The sequence below is a fragment of the Chiloscyllium plagiosum genome, unplaced genomic scaffold (assembly GCF_037043375.1).
Source record: "Chiloscyllium plagiosum isolate Xiang-an unplaced genomic scaffold, Cpla_swu_hap1 HiC_scaffold_21, whole genome shotgun sequence".
Classification (NCBI taxonomy): domain Eukaryota; kingdom Metazoa; phylum Chordata; class Chondrichthyes; order Orectolobiformes; family Hemiscylliidae; genus Chiloscyllium; species Chiloscyllium plagiosum.
This window is the reverse complement of record NW_028270159.1, coordinates 27555132-27577755: the sequence shown is the minus strand read 5'-3', so window position 1 is coordinate 27577755 and position 22624 is coordinate 27555132. Positions and strand designations below refer to the sequence as shown.

Here is a 22624-nt window from a genome sequence, read left to right as displayed (position 1 = left end):
TTTAAAAAGACCAAGGCCATACCAGCTGCTTACTTTATTAGCTTTGAGCTGACCACTTGGAACCTCTGTCTCAACCTTCCTTTAGTTTAGAAAAAGCTGGACAAAATACACCTCTTAAAGCCATAGTATCGTCACAATGAATTTAAAACTGGAAGAACTAGATGGCACATGAAATCAAGAAAGATATATTTAATGGGTTAACACTTATACATTATATCAGGGCAGATGATAAAAAAAGCAATTGCTTTTACATTTTTATTGCATGAGCATTGAAACAAAACAGAACTGGGATTTTTTTTAAGCAGCTGTCTTGGTCTTGATTCAAGTTTAAGCTTAATTTGATGATTTGGACATGAAATTAGGAATTTTACTTCAAAGAGGTAAAAGGTGGGCAGCAGAGTTTTGGTTGACCTCAAACTTACAAGGGATAAAATGTGGAACGGTGGCCCAGAATGCATGAGAATAGTCAAGTCCGGATGTAACAAAGACTTGTGTAAGGTTTCAGCAATGAAAGAGTTGAAGCAGAGGCAGAGCCAGATGACATAGGTGATCTTGGTGATAGTGCAGATAAAATGGTAAGGAGCTCAATTTGGGGCCAATTATGGCAGCCAGGTTGTGTAGAGTTTGGCCTCAAGCAATCTTCATAGAGAGCGATGGATTGGTACTGAAAGACCAGAGTTTGTGGCAGTGATCAAAGTCAATGGTTTCCATCTTCCCAACATTTAATCGCAGAATACTGTGGCTCAGCCACTAGTGAATATCAGAAAAGCAGTCCGGTAATTTAGAGGTGGTGGCAGTGTTAAGAGAGAAAGTTGTCATCAGCATAAATGTGAAAACCGAAGTTGTATTGCAGATAATGTAACTGAGGGAGAGTACATCAATGCGGAACAAGAAGGGGTCAATGATAGTTCCTTGGTCGATATTGGAGGTAACTGTGCTGAAATGGGAAGAGAAGCCATTGCTGGCTATTCTTTGAGTATGACTGGATAGTTAAGAATGGAACCAGGTAAGGGCAGTCCCATCCTGCTGGATTTTGTAGGAGGTCTGTGGAATCAATAGTGTCAAAGGCTGCTGGCAGGTTGAGAATGGCAGGGAGGGACAGACTGTCTCACTTACTTAATGAAGTCTTTCCTTCCTTTGAAATATTAGGAAGGAGATTTGGAGAACAATTCTGTAAAGTGACTAAATACGATAATGCTAAAAGTCTAACAAAAATTGAGCTTAATTAAATTTTTCATATTGCATTGGAAGATGTGTTAATCTCAAGCATAACTGTGTGGGTTGGGCTGTTTTGTCTCCACATTGTTCAGAATGCAGAAACAATACTCAGAATTATCTGTCAATCACTGTTAAAAGAAACACAAAATAGTGAATTCGTCAGGAATTCATACATCAACCTTTATCTTTCTGAACAAAGATGTATATATTTATTAATGTTCTTTTCAAAGACTTTGAATGAATTATCATTTATTTAATTTCAATTAATGTTATAGGTCAGAGAGGAAGCCCCTTGAGTTTTGATTTCAAGACTAGTTCTTATCCTAGTGTGATTAAAGAAATGAGGCTTAATTAGACAAAGATTATTATTTATATTGAACTGAACTAAGGGAAAAAAAATTGATTAAATATTTAAAGAAATGAATTGCTTATGCATAATCATCTATTACTAACATAAATCAATTAAAACTAAAACCTCTTTTTAGACAGTTGTTCAGTATATCATATAAATACTGAACTTACCTGTAAAAGTATACATTGAAATATTTAAGATAGCAGCATTGCACATGGTGGAGCATTAAAGTTGTTCTTTCTATCAGTAGGAACTGAATGACAGAGCATTTAAAATAGAACACCTCTATTTCCCACCTGTGTGCAGCTTTTTCACGGTGGTGAATGAACAGGCTCCAGTGAGAGTCTAATTAATAAATACAACTCAGCATTTCATGCTGCAAGGGACTGCAATGGAATCTGAACATATTCTAGTGTGCCCTACAAGGCAGATCTGAACTTCTGTTATTCATTAGTTCGATAACATGGCTACCCAGTGCCTCAAAGCCATTCAATTTTTATTGTTCAACAACAGTCAACGCTGCTTAAACAACTGAGCAACTGAATGTCTTGATTCAAATAAGGCCCAATAGTTAAAAATATCCCACCAGGAGTTAAAATTGAATATGCTTGTTTTGAAATCTTAATACTTCACTTTCATTCAACAAGTGGTGCACTGGAAATTCCACACCATAGTTTAAACTGTGCGCAAGAAATTTTAGATGACTTCAATTCGTCTTTCAATTAAAATTATGACATTTTCTTGGCATGCAAGTTATGTCCAAGCAATCTAAATTGAAAATACCATGGTCTTTTTGATATAAGTAGGAACAAATATTCCATTCGTTCCATTACCATAATGTATGTAGATGTGAATGAGTTCTTGACCTATTTGAAAGGAAATGAATAAATAGATACAGAACTTTTTCAATTAGAAACATTTTTAGTTTTCTCTACTCAGACAGTATACAGAATTCACAGAAGTGTTTTTCAGTTGATGTTATGCAGGGTGACAAACTTAAAATATCCTATGACCCCTGCCATAAACTCTAGTCCTTCAGCACCACTCCATCTCGTCACGCCCCATGATGACTGTCTGAGGCTGAACCAAACTGTACACAATGTGGCTGCCATAACTGACCCCAAGTTGAGTTCCTGACCATTTTATCTACACCATCACCTATGTCATCGAGCTCTGCTTCTGTCTCAACTCTTTTGTTGCTGAAAACTTTTTACATCCAGACTTGACTATTTTCATGCATTCCTGGCCAGGGTCCCACGTTCAAGCCTTTAAAATATCCTCTCAACTGCAATTTCAGATTCCAAATTTGAATTTATCTATTTATTCATATCCTTTCAAATAGGTCAATAATTCATTCACATCTACATGCATTATGGTAATGGAACGAATAGAATATTTGTTCCTACTTATATCAATAAGACCATGGTATTTTCAATTTAGATTGCTTGGACATAACTTGGATGCCAAGAAAATGTAATAATTCTAATTGAAAGATGAATTGAAGTCATCTATAAAGGTCAGCTAAGTTATTATTTTGTAAACTTACAAGAAAACATAATTGGAAATAAATATAAAAACATATTTAGTAGGTGGTGAACAGGATGCTTCCAAATGATTATAAACTTGGCATTGCTACAAAGTAATGATCAGTACTGCAATTCCCCTCAGCATGAGGTTCAACTTCCAGATGCGCTATCAAAGGTGAGTCATTGAGCATAGACCCAGCAGCTTTTCACACAGGAGGAGGAAAGTTATTTACCCAGGTTACTTCTCTGAATCATGTACTCATGCATGTTCTAGCAATCAGCTCAAGAAAGTAAATGACCAAAGTATGTGATGCAAGCTTGGAAGGCTAGAAAGGTACTGTACAGGATTATCAAATCATAACTCAGGGCTTACATCGAGAGATTATGTATCCTTGAATGTATTCTTCACCCATTCAAATGCAGTAATACAATTCACTGTCCAGACTTTTAATGAACACTTCAGTATATATAGAAGGGAGTTTACATTCAGTTTATTCCTGGCAATTTTTCTGTTTAATGTTAGTTTTTATTCTTTTTAACATATTGGTAATAAAATAGATGTCACTCACCTTCACTGTGAACAGCCACTGGTGATAAGATTTGTCACTTCCTGCATAAGGCAGAAGAGTGATTTAGTTGGAAGATCAGCTCACATTAAGAAAATGTTCAAGTTAAAGGATTACAGTTCTTCAATTTTATGGATGTGTACCTATAATATAGAGGTAATTATTTTTTCAAACTCTTTGCAAAGTCTATTTTTGAGAGATTTATCTCCTTTAGATAAAGCACAATAATATGGTGTGATACAGGAATATCAGAAGATATTTGGTTTTAGTTTGGAGCAGCACAAATGGAGCACTGGCTATTGATACGTGCGATGAAGATTCATAACACTTAGTTGTTATTTGAGAAATTGGTTTCTAAATTGGAAGAACAATTTAAGTTGAAATTATATTTTTATTATTGTGTGGTAGGAAAGGGGGGAAGATATGATACTTAGATTCATTTTAGGTTGTTCTGAGTGTGGTACATGGTATCTGGTTTATGCATACATGCATTATTACTGAGGATTTACAGCCTTGGAGAACAGCTGGGAGTTAATAGTTTAATGTTTTAAAACAGTAAAGAAAAAGGGCTGTTGCCGAGCAATAATATGTCCAATGACCTATGGAGAGAGACAGAGCATCCAAAAAGCCAATGAGTTATAGACTGTGTCTGTGGGTCTGGACTGAAAAGGTCCTTAACAGCAGTTAATATAGCAATGTCCAGCAATCTGGGCTGAAGGCAACTCCTATGAAGCTCAAAAGTTAGCAATAGAAAAGTTCCAGATGCAGCAAACTGTCAGGCAGAAAGACAATCAACAAGGCAGCTGAAGACATGAGTTTAAGGAACACTTGTTAATTAACAAGCGGGCACGGTTGTAGCTCATTTAAAAGTGTCAGGAAGAGACATTAACCAAACAAAACAGCAGTGAATGCAGCACTTTTCCAAAAATAAGCCAAATACAGCCATGCCAACTGAATAGGGATCGCTGAAGCAGATTAAAGAAAAAAACCATGGGTCTTGTAATCTGAAAAAAAAAGGAAAGTGCTGGAGACACTCAGCAGATCTGGCAACATGTGTGGAGTGAGGAACAGAGATGGCATTTCAAGTCGAAGAGTCATACTGGACTCAAAAGGGTATATCTCTCTCTCGCTCTCTCTTCCCCCCCCCACAGATGCCTACTGGATTCCTCGCTTCAAAGTGGAGATGGGTGTAACTATTTGCTGAGGTTTGAGTACCTGTAATGTTGAGGTTAAAAGAACTAAATCATTCTTTCTGATATTTGTATTGAGTTTGTGTCAAATAGTTCTTTTACAGTGTAACATAGTTGTGTAACATAATTTAATTTTTTTGTGTAATAAACTTATGTTCTTTTGTTAAAATATATTGGCACCCTCTTGTAAATATTCAGTGACTGATAAACAAAAATTGTAAAAATAAAACTTATGTCTATCAATTCTGGCTTCACTCTAGGATCTAAGTTGCCGAGAATAGCTATCAGCTGGGATCATGACATGGGGTATGTAAACATCTTAAGATAAAAATACTTGCTTTGATACCAAATTCAGTTTGTTCATTTTTAATTAAAATGGGTTGTAATTTTAAATTGGACAATGAGCGAATCAATAAAATCAGCTCGTGAAGGATGGTATTAGACCCAGACTTCTTCAGTATAAAATTTATTTATAGAGTGAAACATTACGGGCATACATCTCCTCATACAAACTCTCCACCACTTTTGATAAGTGCCTATTTATATGTGCTCAAGTGGAAATCTCAATTAATGCCCTGGATCTCCAATTGGTATACAATTAACTCACAGAAAAGAATATAAATTTTTTTTAGGGCCGACTGCCTGCCCCTCTTCCGCGGTTACGTTAGAGTCCGGGTGACTCTGGAAAAGGAGCACGCAGTGTCCACCAACACCCTGGAATTGTTCAGGGAGAGGTGGGTGCCGCAGGGAGTGGAGTGCATTATTTCCCTCTCCAACTCTATTTTGATTTAATCCTTGCCCTCTCCTTCACTATTTGATCACACAGCATTAAAACAGAAAAAAAAATAAAAAAAAATAGAAATTTTCCATGAACCTCAGTGAAACAGATGGTATTACACTGACCATCTACTTTAGCCTCTGCTTCAAATTCTGTTCAATTGAAGCAAATGTAATTCCATGACTGTGAAAGGCAAATTTATTGGGCGAGTCATCTCTAGTCATGCAAACTGCCCGATGTTGCAAAAGTTGAAAGCATTCTTTCCTTTGAGATTTCTGTAGGCATAAGATACCAGCTACTTTTCTTTTTAATCTAGGATAGGAGTGAGCAGAAATAAATTAATCTTAGACAAGAAAGAAGAAAGCAATTCTGATATTATGTTGGTTTAAAACTGGTCTAATGTTGAGTCAAGATTCTTGCTCAGATATGGCAAGAGGTTTAGCGACAGGGAGCATTGCTGTTATCAGCTTCAATAGCTGCAAACCTCACCTCACTAATGCGCAGTTTCCTCTCGTATCATGGGGCAGGCAGAGGTTAGACGCAGAGAGTTCCTGAGCGGGTACCGGTAACTCCAGCTGGTCTCTTGCTCCACCACGGTCACTATCTTTGATACCCAGCACCAAACTTCCAGAGCAGGTTCCAAGGCTCTGGCCATATGAAATCCAAATGCATAAATACTGGTATCTGATTCCTACCAGCCTCTTTGCACCATTATGTGATAATTCCACTCCACTTACAGGACACCTTTGCACTTCAGTGCTGTACTTTGGAGCAACTCTCATTGGAATGCTGCTGTTATGACATTTTATAGGATAGGCACCAAACTCTCAGACTGGAACAAGCTGCATGGCTGGGCTGCTAGCTTGCTCTCTTAGTGCACACTCACAGCATTCCTGTCTTGCGTTTTTGCACTTTGGCTCTTCAACCGCAACTTAAAGACTCGCAGGACTACGGTGCTGCTTTGCAATTCAGCGCAGACAAAACCAGGCAGGAGTTTGGTGTGTGTGCAGCAGTCATCAGACAGGGACGTGAACATCTTGCTGTACTGCGAAGTGGAAGGATTAAATGAGACAAAAGTGGGTGGGACAGCTATTCGTGCTGGTGAAGGTGGGGAAGACTGACAAAGTGTCCCATATGAATCAGGAGGCAGTGCAGAGACAATACGGTGTAGCATGGGAGGATCTGACAGGTGAGAGCAAGTGAGGGAGGTGTCACATGAAATTGTGAGAATGGTAGAGCATGAGCTTTGGTGGAAGGAGAGTGCAGTAGCAGAGATGGACAAAGTGTGAGGCAGAGAGAAGATGGGGGGACTTGCATGGAGGCAGCAGAAAGGTCACTGACCTTCCTGAATGTCTGGGCATTCCTCCAAATGCCTATCACTGCACTGACCCAGGTAGTAATATCAGACCAGAGTGGCAGGTGTTGTGGCTTCCTCTGGTGGTCCTGGGGAAAGGGGACATTGCTCCTCAGCCTCCAGGCTCTTGTCTGCAAAGTACAACACCAATTTCCCTAGACTTCCCTGATCTGGGCAAATGTCATAAACCATGTAGGGGGTGTCAGTATTGATAGTGCTTGACTGGGTGCACAACAGCCTGTTAAAGATGGCATGGTGCCAGGGAACCCAAGGTATCCCAGCAGTGATACCTCTGGCTACTGCAAGTGGAAGCATCAGGCTAGCACTGAGCCACAATGAGGCAATTTATGGATGTGCAAGAAAACTTACTAGTGTTCGAAGACTAAAGAACAGTTCAGCACAGGGACAAGCGCTTTGGCACACCGAGACTGCACTGACATATGATGCTTTTCTAAACTAAAAACCCTTTGCTTCTACGCAGTATGCATTCCCTCTGTACCCTGCCTATTCATAGATTTGTCAAGAGGCCTCTTAAACATTGCTATTGTATTTGCCTCCACCACCTCCTGCGGCAGCACATTTCAGGCACTTATCACCCTCCACGTATAAAACTTGTCTCTCACATCTCCTTAACTTAACCCTTTTACCATAAAGCTGTATCCCTTAGTAATTGACATGTCTACTCTGGGAAAAAGACTCTGACTATCCATTCTATCGTTGTGAAGATAAACTCTCCATGAAACTCAATGAAAATGACACTTAGCTAAAATATTGTAAGATTCAGCCCAGACTTTTCATTCAATATAAATTTCCTAGAAGTTAGATATTCACCTATTTTTCTAATGCTAGTGTAATAATTCATCTATTGTTTTATGAAAAGTAATTTACTTTCCTAACCTGAGTAAAGTTTAGTCTTGAATACATGGAGCACCAAAACATCACAACAGAGGAGAAGATGGCCTAGTGGAATTATCAACTGGACTCTTAATCCAGACACCCAGGTAATGTTCTCAGGACCCAGGTTCAAATTCAAATCACATGGCAGATGATGGAATTTGAATTCAATAAAAATCTAGAATTAAGAGTCTAAGACCATGAATCCACTGGTGATTGTCAGGAAAAGCTCATCTGATTCACTAATGTCCTTTAGGGGAAGGAAACTGTCATCCTTACCTGGGTTGGTTTACATGTGACTCCAGACCAATATTATTAACTACCCTCTGGACAATTAGTGATGGGCATTAATTGCTGACCTAGACAGTGACACCCCCATACAGCGAATGAATAAAAATAAATCCCAGCTGGAAGGATTAAAGGGAGGATTTTTTTTTTAAAAGGCCAATTTAAAAACAAAAATGAAAAGCTTTAAAACAGCCAGATTGGGTTTACATTTTTGGTATGTTATTTACTTCTTGATATATGATCACTTATAGGTTAAGATTTAAATGGCCATGTGCTTTTATAAGGCACACAGTATAGCAAATCCACTGGCTATTTGAAGGGTCGGAGGAAGCAGTCAGAAATCCTTTATGCTTAAAATTCATCTGCCTTTAGACACATCAACACGGCAGACTTACACTGTTAAAGTCAGCCCGCTCAAAGTTTAGACATAGGGTTCCAGAGTTCAGCAGTAGAGTTTTTTAAATTGGTTTTTATACAGATCTGCATTAGATACCAGTTAATCTTGGTGTAAACTGGCATTTGCTTTCAGAGGCATGGAATTACTGTGTCTCAGAAATGCTTCACACTTCAAGAACTTTAAAATTATCAATGTTCTTTAGAGATTGAGGAAAAATTATTTCAATCTGCTGTAATAATTGCCACTGTAGTAAGCTCATCTTAACTACAAATTGCTGCAAAGAATCTTCAAAGTCATAAACATAATAGCCTAAAAATGCAAAGTGTGTATTACACAGTGCAATGGAAGTTAATCAAAGCAAAAGTGCCCATATTACAAACTCAATTTTTGCTTCTCAAAAGACAGTGCTATACTCCCTGTGGTCTGAGTCAAAGGCAATTTATTGACACATCAGTTTTTTTGAGCTCTAAATATCAGCCAAAAATAGATTTTTTTCCAGCTTCATTATTATGAGCACTGATCAGTAATGCCTTATACCTGCATATTCGCCATTATTTATCTCTTCTTCAAACACATCGCTAAATCCTTCCCCAGAATTCAAGAGATCCAGTCGACCATCAATGAACTGAAAAAGAAAAGTTTTATTTTAAGAAAATAACTGGTCAAATGTGCAACACTGTCATAAAGAAGAGTATCAGAAAAAGCACAGTATTTATAATTCTGAAGCTGTCAAATCACATAATAAGGATGGACTAATTTAAAAAACAAAAGAAGAATTAAAGGAATCACATAAAAGCGAATACACAATTATACCAAACTTTATACTTCTGTTTTTAGTGTAGAACATGTGGTTGAATAAAGAGATGCAGTTTAGAAAGGTGCTGTTTATGAGTGGAAGTCTCTCTTTCATTATACCCAGTCAGTAATATGGTCAGAAATATTAACATTAAATAATAAGTACATGGCTCAGAACTCTAGTCTAGGTATTTATTTGCTAGAAAATTGGTATAATTTGACTCTTGTATAAATAATTTGCTTAACTATGCAATAAAGAAGGAAAACCACTAATTTTATTCCATTTGAAGAGGTAACATCTGAAACGTTAAACTTTTGGTCCAAAACAATGATGATCAATCTATTGCAGCACCACAGGACTCACCTACCTTAACTGCTGAAACAAAAACTGCTGGTGCTCATAGTACTAAAAAAATTATGAGCAATATGAGCACAGTAAAGCAAAAGTCAGTTTTTCAGAAAGAAAAATGGATAATTCCTATGTAGCTTGTGAAACTATTAAAATTAGTGCTCACAAGCAGAAGTGATAGCTACATCTAACTCCCTAGCATGTACATTGGTACAACTGAGCTTTCCAATAAATTCCACTCCCTTTCAAGTGAGACTTTTTAAAAAATCTCTAATCGAATATTTAACTCAATAAAGAAATAGTTCTAATCTCCCTATGATTTTACCATTCCTGCCTAATACTTTTTGACATTTGTTACTTCAATTCCTGCCTCTTGCTGAGGGCTGAATATAATACTGCACTAGTCACTTCTATTGCAAATTGTCCTCCCTGCCTCTCGATAATCATTTTTGCTTATTCCTCGATGTGGAGGTGCCAGTGTTGGACTGAGGTGGTTAAAGCCATAAGTCACATGACACCAGCGTATCGCCCAACAGATTTATTTGAAATCATAAAATTTCAGTGCACTGCTCCTTCTTCATGTGAAGACTCCAACTGATGAAGCAGCAGTGTTTTGAAAGCGATTTCAAATAAACCTGTTAACCGATATGCTGGTGTCATGTGACTTCTGACTTTGCTTATTCCTCGATCGTGCTTGTCCAAGAATCCTTTGATCTTTGAGTCATTTTACCATTATTATGGCCTTTGAGCTATGCTGTGTCTAAGTACTGTCACATTTAATCAGATGGTCAACTAAACTCAATTTTAGTTTTTTTTGATGATGTTTATTATGCCTCTTCTGGTGAATTCATCCCAGAGGCTTTTGTTGTTTTCTCTCTTTCTTTCCAAGATATTCTAATCACTCTTCCGAATGTCTCTATTGCAAAGCATTACGTCTTTTCACCATTTCATTGACTATAGTTCAGGTTTCACCTTCATGGCGAACAGATGAACTGATGAGGTATTCAAGCAAATATTTTGCTGGAATAAAAATCTTTGTTAAAAGCACCACTTATTATTTTATTCTTTCTGATAACTTCAGTGCGACAATTAGCACCTTGCATAATGATTACTTTTTAGTCAATGTCTTGGAATTTCAGAGAGAATAACTTATTTTAGTCAATCTTAGTGAAGAATCTATTTGCATATGAGTTTCAATACAATGAGGACGATTGAGCTGCCAACCATCTCAAGAGGTTAACATTAGTCCCTCACCTGTTTGAAGAGCTGAAGGTGAATCGCATTTTGCAGGAACTGCCGCATGGCACTTGAGCGGTGTGATACAAAAACATCTTCATTAAAAGTTATGGGTTCCTCCTATAAACAATGGCAAGATTATAATGTAACTTGTGGAGTTTATTAATTTTTTTAACTCAATCTGTTCAGAGATGGTATTACAGACTTCTGGAGCAGCTGGGACTTGAACCTGGGCCTGGGACCATTAAGCAGAAAGCAAGTACCAGATGCACTTGAACTGCAATCATACAATTAAGGGGTGGTTGTTAGAAACCAAGTATGTTACCTATAATGAACATTTGGGGATGCATTCTTGAATTTAAGATCAGAGGTGAACAAAAAAGACAAGTTATTTTCAGATATTGTTACTTATATCAGTTAGGGAAATAATGTCACTCTGAGGTTCAGCTGAAGACTCTGGAGTTAATTTCTACAATGTCCTCCACATTACCTGAGGCAACACCTTCAGGCTTGCCGGCAAGTACTGCAATATACAATCTAAACAATCAAGTACCCAGAACATTCCTCAGCCTTTGATGTATAATTTGAAAATGTCCCTTACGAATGGGTATCCTGACATACACTTGCCTTTTGTTTATACCAAGGCTGAAAATATGTTGCTGGAAAAGCGCAGCAGGTCAGGCAGCATCCAGGGAACAGGAGAATCGACGATTCGGGCATAAGCCCTTCTTCAGGAATCAGGCGCGAAACGTTGATTCTCCTGTTCCCTGGATGCTGCCTGACCTGCTGCGCTTTTCCAGCAACACATTTTCAGCTCTGATCTCCAGCATCTGCAGACCTCAATTTCTCCTTTTGTTTATACCAACACATGCATAAGAAAATATCAAGAGAAACATTCCTTCCATTATGTTAAGTAATTTCTACTTCTGTAACACCTCTTACTTCTGTAACATTTATTATTCCTCCTCCCCTTGCTCATCACCATTAGCATCTGACCACATGTTTGAAACCAAATTGGTTGTGTTAAAGTGAGCATTATATTAAGGGTTGTCTTATTTTCTCATATTTCCTCCATTCCATTTTCTTTTACAAATCTGTACAGCTTCAAAGTAGGTTGAACAAAACAGAAATGGCTCCAACAAACCAAACACACATTTGAGCAAAAACAGAAATTGTTGGAGAAACTTAGTAGGTCTGGCAACATCTGTGAAGAGAAAGCTGAGTTAACCTTTCTGCCCAGTGATCCTTCTTCAGAATTGGGTTCCAAACTTGTAAAGCACATAGACACACCAAATCACCCATTATAAGTAACTTTGCAACCACAAGAATGTGGACATAAAAGCTATGACTTAACCAGTCCACCATCCTGCTCCAGAATGACATTACTGTTGAAATATTCAGCAGCAACTAGTTTCTAACCTGTTCGCAGTAACAGCCCACTCCATTAGTTAAGTTCTACGTCCACCTCAGCTGACAAAAACTATTGATCCTGGTGAAGACAATACCATATTCTAGAGTCTCACATTACAGCTAACTTCTTTAAGATAATGGCAGATGCCATAGAGTCTCGAGATATACAGCATGGAAACAGATCCTTTTGTCCAACTCAATCATGTTGATCAGATATCCTAACTTAATCTAGTCCCATTTGCCAGCATTTGGCCTATCCCTCTATGCTCTTTCTATTTATATACTCATCCAGATGCCTCTTAAATGGCATAATTGAACCAGCCTCCACCATTTCTTCTGGCAGTTCATTCTATATACTCACCACCCTTAGGTCCCTTTTATATCTCACCTTAAACCTATGCCCTCTGGTTTTGGACTCTCCTCCACTGGGGAAAAGACCTTGGCTATTCACCCTATCCACAACCCTCATGATTTGATAAACTTCTAAGTTACATCAGCCTCCAACACTCTAAGGAAATTAGCCCAGCCCTGTTCAGCCTTTTCCTGTAGCACATCTTTTCAACTAGATGGAGTGATGCATTGTAGGTTTGGAGCACTCTTCTAATGTGCACATGTTTGAGATTTCCTTTTGGTGGTTGAGGTTAATTTGCAATTTTAATGAGAAGAACATCAATTCAAAGTTGAAATGTCAACTGCTTTCAAATTTTATAAACTGGAAATATTGATTGTCATGCAAAGACATATTTAGGTAAATGCTGTCTTTCTTTTGAGTATTAAAAATGCAGCCAACAAATGTGAATAACATCTATCTAAAAATGCCATTTTTCTGCCTTTCCATATTATTGGATGTCCTCCAGTCTGTAAGAATGTTGAAGTCTTTGTAACATGAGGAGGAGATAACTATTTTATTTATGTTTCATGGCGCAGTCAAAATATGACTAGAGAAAACAAATCTATATTGTTAGACTTTCCTGCGTAAAGCAAAAGTCGAGATTGCAGGCACTTCTTTAACTGAATCATTAAGTTACAGATAGAGTGGTTGAAGTGATGTTCATTACCATGGAATCCTAATAACAAAGATAATTGGACCATGTTTGACATGATGACTTGTCCTCTCTTAGCTTTGGAAGGAATGTTAAGTGAGGATTTCTAAAAAAAACCACTCAATCTGTATTCTAGGTTAACTTCCAAAATATATCACAACATGTGAATAATATGCAACTGCCCAACAATTCCTGCAGGAGTGCATGTTTATGTATTCTAACAGGGTACAGGCAGCATCAGCGGGTGAGCGTTCACACTCTCATGAGTACTGAGCTAAAATTAAGGAAATGACAACCATAATTCTATCATTAGCTTTCAGGACTAAGCTATGCCATCATCTTCTATTTATTTAAAAGGAGAATTATGAAAAGGGGCATTTGATGATATGCCAGAAATGATGGTGTTAAATAGAAAATAAACAAACACAATTTTCTGTTGAATTTAATATTGTAAACAACACAAAAGTTGCCATATTATTTATATACAGTGTCATTGGGTTAATTCTGTATAATAGTATTAACAAGTAATATCTAATCAGTATAATGATTATTTTTTCTTGGAATTTATAAGCTGCAAAGCAGTCCATCTCTGATACAGTCAGTTCCCTTTTACAGTTAATATTTCAAACCTTGTGCTCTGCTAACTTCAACACGTTAGCAAAATCAGTGTCTGAGTGAGGTATGACTGATTTTAACTTTATTACATTGTTCATTGTACACCTTTTTTTTCCTGGAAGATAACTACACTTTAATTACTTCGTGATTCAGGATAATAATCAATAAATTCAGCACCATTTTCAGTAAACTTCTAAATTATATTTTTAATAAATTCATATTGGCAACTGTGATGTTTCTACATGATTATTTCAGCTGAAGTATCACTGATATGGCACACTGAAATTTCTCCCTGACTACATGGTCATCTTTTTCGAATACCATAACCATTCCAGTTGTGACCCATTTGTTTCTCCATTCACACAGCACCTTTGGCATCATTATCTATTGATACCAGGTAGTTTAATTATATATTATACAGAAATATACTATTAGTGACCAGCTTGGTTTGTTTGCTTCCAGCCTCAATCTCAAACACTAACTTGTTATCAGATTGCTTGCTTGACAATATTATGAATGAGCCAATACCACCTCCAACTTAGCACTGGCAAAAATCAAAGTTTGTTTATTCAACAACTATCAAAACTTCTGATTACTTAAATTGCTGCAGCCCTATCTTGATGGATTCCTCACGATGACTCAGGTACTTTAAACCCTATATCCTATCCAAATCCAAGATGACTTATTGCTCTCTCTCAAGTGTTTTCATTTTAACCCATCACTCCGAAAATCTTCAGCTGTGTTTTTATTATTTGACTTATCTAACGTTGTCCTTGCTGACATCCTGCGCATTAACAAACATGAAAAACACCTGAGTGAAAACAGCATCATACCTTTCCCTTATAGTAACTGTTCTTCATCAGACTTTGCTGACACTCAGGCCTCCATTACACTGAATCTGTTTACAAATTCTTCCAATATATTTTGAAACATTCATTCAGTTCGATGATGCAGTTTGCATCTCTCAGTCATCTGAGGATTCCATTTATGCATTACCTCACCCTATGTCAATTATTATTGGCAGGCTCATAACTGACTCGCCACATTCTCAAACTCCCTAACTAAAGCTTCCTGTTTTGGTAGATTTCTTCTCTCCAGAATTTCATTTGACGATATTCACTGTCATTTTCTTCAATACTGGCATTTATTTTAATGTAATTAATACAATGTCATTAGTCTAGTTGGCTGTTTTTTGGGGGATCAAGCTGCTCATTTTTGACCCCCCCCCTCCCCCACAATATATGCAATACATTCATTTTTCAAATTATCAAAGGTTTTGATTGAGTAAATAGAAGCTGTTCCAGTAACAGAGGAGACAATAATTAGAGGACATAGATTTCAGGACAGAGGCAAGGTAAGGAGACATTATTTTCACACAGCAAGTAGTTATGATCTGGAATGTACTGCCTGAAAGGTTGGTGGAAACAATTTAAAAAATTTTAAAAAAGGAATTGTACAAATTACTCGAGGGTGAGAAATTTACAGGGAAAGGGCAGCAAAGTGAAACTAATTAGATACTGTCTTTGAGACAGTACAGGCATGATGCATTGAATAGCCTCCTATGTACTGTTATCACTCTATGATTCACATTCCAAATCTGAGTACTGCGACAGTCTAAACCATTATTTTCAATATTCTATGAGTGAAGCAAAGGTACACAATTGAAAACAATTTAAATCAACATTTAAAGCAAGGACCAACAAATATTTAAAATATTTGCATGTAGACAGCAGTGCAAATTTTCTCATAATTGCAAAAAATCTGACATATAATTAGACCACATGTGCACTGGAGCATCTGGCTCTACAAGCAGCAGTTTACAAGTCTTGTTGAGTTGTCGTGGTGACTGTCACATGACTAGCTCAGAGCTGAAACTCCAGGGCATGAATCCAAATGCACCACTAACTTACTCTGACAGTGAGCAGATGGGCAACATTTCACAAGGCCAGAAACTGCCAACTCTGCTACCCTCAAGGCCTACCTGCATTTTGTGATCATTTTATTTCGCACTACCAGTTATTAGCTCAAATGCCATGCCATTGTCTTTCTTTTTGAACAGTACACATGAGCTAGTTTTGTACAGCCTATGTAGTTTCCAAAACTCAACTGATTATGAAAACAAAAGTAAGATAGCAACATGGTCAAGTAGTTAAAACATAAAGAGCATCTGTATTAGACTTGGTTTTTACCTGGGATGTACAATCTGAAGGAGGGGGTGCTGGCCAGATTTAATTAACAGGGACAATTACAACTTTGATTTATATATTATCTTTAATACAAATAATACCTCAAAGCACTTTGTAAGCAGGTGCCAAGTAAAGTTTTATACCAAGCAACATAAGGAGATATTATGGAAGATGACCCAACAGCTTGGTGTGAGAGATAAATCCCAAGAAGTGTCACAGAGGAAAAAGGACGGGTACAGAAGTGAAAGATTTAGGGAGTGAATTCCAGACCATACTGTCTTATCAGTTGCAGACATAAAATTTCCTGATACTTTTCGCAGCAGAGAGCGGCGGGAGCTGGGCGGAAGTTCAGGCGGAGCGCAAAGCCGGTCGGGAAGGTAAGTGACTGCTATTAGAGTGGGTGAGTTCTAAACCCCAGGTCCTACAAAGTAGGGTCTCCCTCCCTCCCTCCTCCTCTAACCTAAATTAAGAATCCACAGACTTGCCACAAAAAGAGGGTCTAAGGAAGTTTGGATCGAAGAGTGAGGCTTCAGCTCAGGAATCTTTGACAAGAAGTTTGAGTGAAGTGATTACACCACAGTTGAAGAGGGTGAAGACATGACTGCCCAGCTGGTTCAGTGCGCTACGTGCTTGATGTGGGAGGTCAACGACTCTGGTGTGTCTGGCTCGGATATGTGTGGAAAGTGTGTTCACATTCAGCTATTGACCGAGCATATTGCAGCGCTGATGAAAGTACTCGAGGACCTTGTCTCTTTCTGGACAAGACCTTCAGTGAGGTTATTACACCGACCATACCAGAAGAGAGCAGATGATGAGGAAGGCAGAGAGGAGACAGGTGCAAGAGACCCCAGGAGAAGTACCTGTCAGGAACAAGTTGAAGCTTTTGGAAACAGTAGAGACTGATGACACTGCCAGTTCGCAAGGCGGCCAGGTCTGTCAATCAAAAGTTGGCGCAGAGGCAGAGCGGAAGAGTCGGACATCGCACAGAGCCGTGGTAATAGGGAACTCCATCGTGAGAGGAACTGACCGGGGTTTTTGTGGCAGCAGACGGGATTTAAGGATGGTGTGTTGCTTTCCTGGTGCCAGGGTGAAAGACATCGCGGACAGAGTGCAGGAAATCCTCAAGGACGAGGGTGAAGAGCCAGAGGTGGTGGTACATGTCGGCACAAATGATGTCGGGAAGAAGAGGAGGAACATACTACAGCAGGACTTCAGAGAACTGGGAAGAAGGCTGAAAAGCAGGATGTCCAAGGTGGTTATCTCCGGTTTGCTTCCAGTTCCTCGGGCTGGTGTGGCCAGAAACAGGGAGATAATGGACTTGAATGTGTGGTTGGGGAACTGGTGCAGGAAGCAAGGTTTTAAGTTCTTGGATCACTGGGTTATATTTTGTGGTAAACATAAATTCTACAAGAGAGACGGTTTGCACCTTAATAGGTTAGGGACCAGCATTCTGGCAGGCAGGTTTTCTACTGCAGCACCGCTACATTTAAACTGAGTAGCGGGGGGGGGGGGGGGGGGGGGGGGGGAGGGGACAAACTGGATGTTTAAAAAGGAAATTGAAGGGAAAGGTAGAACAAGAGAAGTCAAGAAAGACAACTGTATCAATGAGGCAGAAAACTTGGAAAGGGATCATGCTGTAAGGTTGAGTGAAATAGGGGTTGATGGGAAGGGTGAGAGCAGTAACAAATTAAAAATACTATACATGAATGCAAGAAGCATTAGACATAAGATGGATGAGCTTGAGGCTCTTTTGGAAATTGGCAGATACGATATTGTGGGGATAACTGAGACGTGGCTTCAAGTGGACAGGGCCTGGGAAATGAATATTCAAGGCTACACATGCCATCGTAAGGACAGACTGACGGGCAGAGGGGGTGGGGTGGCCTTGTTGGTAAGGGAGGATATTCAGTCCCTTGCGCGGGGGGACCTAGAGTCAGGGGATGTAGAGTCAGTGTGGATAGAGCTGCGAAATACTAAGGGTAAAAAAACTCTCTTGGGAGTCATCTACAGGCCCCCAAACAGTAGTCTGGATGTCGGATGTAAGTTGAATCAGGAGCTGAAATTGGCCTGTCGTAAAGATGTTACTACAGTTGTTATGGGGGATTTCAACATGCAGGTAGACTGGGAGAATCAGGATGGTATTGGACCTCAAGAAAGAGACTTTGTGGAGTGCCTCAGAGATGGATTCTTAGAGCAGCTGGTGCTGGAGCTGACCAGGGAGAAGGCAATTCTGGATCTGGTATTGTGTAACGAACCAGAATTGGTCAGTGACCTCGAAGTGAAGAAGCCATTGGGAAGTAGTGACCATAATACATTAAGCTTCAATCTGCAATTTGAGAGGGAGAGAGTACAGTCGGAAGTGACAGTACTTCTGTTGAATAAAGGGAACTATGGAGCTATGAGGGAGGAGCTGGCCAAAGTTCAATGGCGCAATACCTTAGCAGGGATGACTGTGGAGGAACAATGGCGGATATTTCTGTGTATAATGCAGAAGTTGCAGGATCAGTTCATTCCTAAAAGGAAGAAAGATCCCAGGGTACTGAAGGAGGTGGCTCGTGAAATCGTGGATGCGTTGGTGATTATTTTCCAGAGTTCGATAGATTCGGGGTCGGTTCCTGAGGATTGGAGGGTGGCTAATGTTATATCACTTTTTAAGAAGGGTGGGAGAGAGAAAGCAGGAAATTATAGACCAGTTAGTCTGACCTCAGTGGTGGGAAAGATGCTGGAGTCTATTATAAAGGATGAAATTACTGCACATCTGGATAGTAGTAACAGGATAGGACAGAGTCAGCATGGATTTATGAAGGGGAAATCATGCTTGACTAATCTTCTTGAATTTTTTGAGGATGTAACTCTGAAGATGGACGAGGGAGATCCAGTAGATGTAGTGTACCTGGACTTTCAGAAAGCTTTTGATAAAGTCCCACACAGGAGGTTAGTGAGTAAAATTAGGGTGCATGGTATTGCGGGCAAAGTACTAGATTGGATTGAAAATTGGTTGGCTAATAGGAAACAAAGGGTAGTGATAAACAGCTCCATTTCAGTATGGCAGGCAGTGACCAGTGGGGTACCGCAGCTTTTTACAATATATGTTAATGATATAGAAGATGGTATCAGCAATAACATTAGCAAATTTGCTGATGATACAAAGCTGGGTGGCAGGGTGAAATGTGAGGAGGATGTTAGGAGATTACAGGGTGACCTGGACAAGTTAGGTGAGTGGGCAGATGCATGGCAGATGCAGTTTAATGTGGATAAATGTATGGTTATCCACTTTGGTGGCAAGAACAGGAAGGCAGATTACTACCTAAATGGAATCAGTTTAGGTAAAGGGGCAGTACAGAGAGATCTGGGTGTTCTTGTACACCAGTCAATGAAGGCAAGCATGCAGGTACAGCAGGTAGTGAAGGCGGCTCATAGCATGCTGGCCTTCATAACAAGAAGAATTGAGTATAGAAGCAAAGAGGTGCTTCTGCAGCTGTACAGGGCCCTGGTGAGACCACACCTGGCTTACTGCGTGCAGTTCTGGTCTCCAAATTTGAGGAAAGACATTCTGGCTATTGAGGGAGTGCAGCGTAGGTTCATGAGGTCAATTCCTGGAATGGCGGGATTACCTTACGCAGAAAGACTGAAGCGACTGGGCTTGTATACCCTTGAGTTTAGAAGACTGAGAGGGGATCTGATTGAGACGTATAAGATTATGAAAGGATTGGACACTCTGGCAGCAGGAAACATGTTTCTGTGGATGGGTGAGTGCCGAACCAGAGGACACAGCTTAAAAATACGGGGTAGACCATTTAGGACAGAGATGAGGAGAAACTTCTTCACCCAGAGAGTGGTGGCTGTGTGGAATGCTCTGCCCCAGAGGGCAGTGGAGGCCCAGTGTCTGGATTCATTTAAGAAAGAGTTGAATAGAGCTCTCAAAGATAGTGGAATCAAGGGTTATGGAGATAAGGCAGGAACAGGATACTGATTAGGAATGATCAGCCATGATCATGTTGAATGGCGGTGTAGGCTCGAAGGGCTGAATGGCCTACTCCTGCACCTATTGTCTATTGTCTAATTGGTGTTCAAGAGACCAGAACTGGCAAAATGCTGACATCCTCAAGGCTGGAAGGGATCACAGAAATGAAGAGGGGTGAGGCCACAGAGGGATTTGAAAATATGGATGAGTGTTTTAAAATCGAGATTTTTTTTTAAACATGGAGCCATTGCAGGTCAGAGTGCACAGTGGAGCTAGGTCAGTCGTATTTTGAGAAAGTCAGGATGCCAGAAGCAGCATTTTGAATGACCTCTAGCTTGCAATGGGTAGAATTAGGGACGCCATCCAATAGTGGATTGGAGATGCAAGTTCTTGAAGCAGCAAAGGCATCAATGCAGATGAGCTGAGTAGTGAGATGATACAGAGTTGAAAATCTGTTATGTGAGTAATGGCAACATGTGATAGGAAGATCATCTTGGGGTCAAATACAAGCTGATGGATGTACAATCAAGGTTGTAGACAGTCTCCTTCAACTTCAGACAGCTGAAAAGGAGAAGGATGGAATAAGTGGCAAGCGAGTGATAAGGACAGAAGACAATGTTTTCATTTTGTCCAATATTTACTTGGAGCTGCTGCTCAATCAGTATACTGGGCAAACACTCACTGGCTGAGGAATCTAAAACAGGGAGCACAGTCTCAGGAGAAGGCATTGATCATTTAGGCCTGGGATGAGAAATTTCTTCACTTAAAGGTTGATGAATATTTAGAACTTTCCACCTCAGAGGATTGGGATGCTCCCTTGTTGCACATATTGAAGTCACTCAGGGAAACAAGGGATATGGGATTGAGCAGGTTGAACAATGAAGTTGAAGCTGAAAATCAACCATAATTTATTAAAGTGTAGTTCAGGCGTAAGGAGTCAATGTGATCCACTTTTCCCCCTATTTGGCATGTTCATAGATTCTTATTAAGCAATCTTACAGTTCACACAGTAGAGTCGTCAAGAGAGATGGTGATAAGGTACAGTTGGTGTCATTGGCATATATTTGGAAAGTTGTAATGTACATTTGAATGACCTTGGCAAAGGGCAGTATGCAGATGAGAAGTAACTGGTAGGAGAGGGAGGAAGCACCATAAATCCTTGGAGAGAATGCAACAGGTAACAGTGCAAGAACAAAATGAGAAGGCATTGCCAGCTATGTTTTAGTTGTGACTGTACAGATAAGAGTGAAACCTGTCAAGTACAGTCTCACCCAGCTGGATCATAGTGCAGAGGCCTTGGACCAGAATTTTGTAGTGAAACAGCCAGAGACTACAGGCAGGTCTTAAGGAAACAAATCAATTTTCAGAAACACCTTAATTTTGCAACCATATGAATAACTATTTGAAGAGTAGCAAGTTTAGAAAGAACACATCAATTCAAAATCAGAAATATTCTCTCCTCCTAAATGCCGGTGTATATCAAGTAAATTGGCAGGGGAAATTTCATCTCTCTTATAAGACATACCTTTATGGATTCAGTAGGGATGGTGCACTGCGAGCTAGAGATAAACAACAATTATACAAAGCTTAATATCTGGTGTATTACAAATCATTGCAGCGTTCCTGGTCAAATTTAGTAAACATATTCCATAATGTGACATTTCAATTTGAAACGTGGTTCTCAAATGTGTGACAGCAGGGATAGTCACAATCAAATGATACTGTTTTTGAGAGAGAAATGAAAGAATAATACTTGTCTTGAAAAAAATTGAAGTGAAAATGAATATTTTCTTTTTCTTAGATTTCTTTTAAAGATGGGTGAGTGAAAGCTTTACTGAATTTTAAAAATCCAGTCATGAGTTCAGTGAACTGATTTGGAGTGAAATAAAGCAGTCAAGATTACACTGTCAAAAAAGACAACGAGCTCTGAAATTACATTCAGAAACCTCTTATACAAACTCCCATTACTTCAAAAATAAATGACATGAAATTGAACTGATGCACTGTTAAGTGCATGTCATTATTTCTTAATTATCCCAATAACAGTAAATTGTTTTCTAACAATGATTAGAAACAGACTTGACCAATCCTTGCACTGGCTGGGATAATGTTTGCACAGGGGCAATTGCTCTGTGACCCTCATCCACATTGAATGGTCATTCTTTGTGAACTCACACAAATGTTGGCATTTTACAAATCTGTGTTTTGCCATCACAGCCCAAACCTGATGTGCCAACATCCCATGTGTGTACACATACACTACATGCACTTTCCAGCAAAGGTCACTGGATAACAGTCAAGGGCAGAAATCCTTGCTCACCTTTCCACCATTTCTAACCCAGGACCGTCAAGTCCAAATGTGTCAGCCTAATTAATGGTTAGCTGGGATTGCTTGAATCAGCACAAACCGAATTAGAACTGATCCTACCATAAGTTGAAGGTTTCTAAATTTCTCAATATTGA

General features: G+C 39.2%; 1 protein-coding gene across 6 annotated transcripts in view; it reads right to left on the bottom strand.

Moving 5' to 3' along the window:
* dennd1a (DENN/MADD domain containing 1A) overlaps nt 1–22624 on the bottom strand; it is a 533820-nt gene that overhangs the window by 90567 nt on the left and 420629 nt on the right. For all 6 annotated transcript variants that reach the window (XM_087998441.1, XM_043720136.2, XM_043720139.2 and 3 more), the window contains 3 exons: nt 10962–11063; nt 9101–9188; nt 3666–3706 (listed from right to left, as the gene is read on the bottom strand). In XM_087998441.1, coding sequence (XP_087854567.1) covers nt 3666–3706; nt 9101–9188; nt 10962–11063 — 231 coding nt within the window. The remainder of the gene's footprint in view (nt 1–3665; nt 3707–9100; nt 9189–10961; nt 11064–22624) is intronic.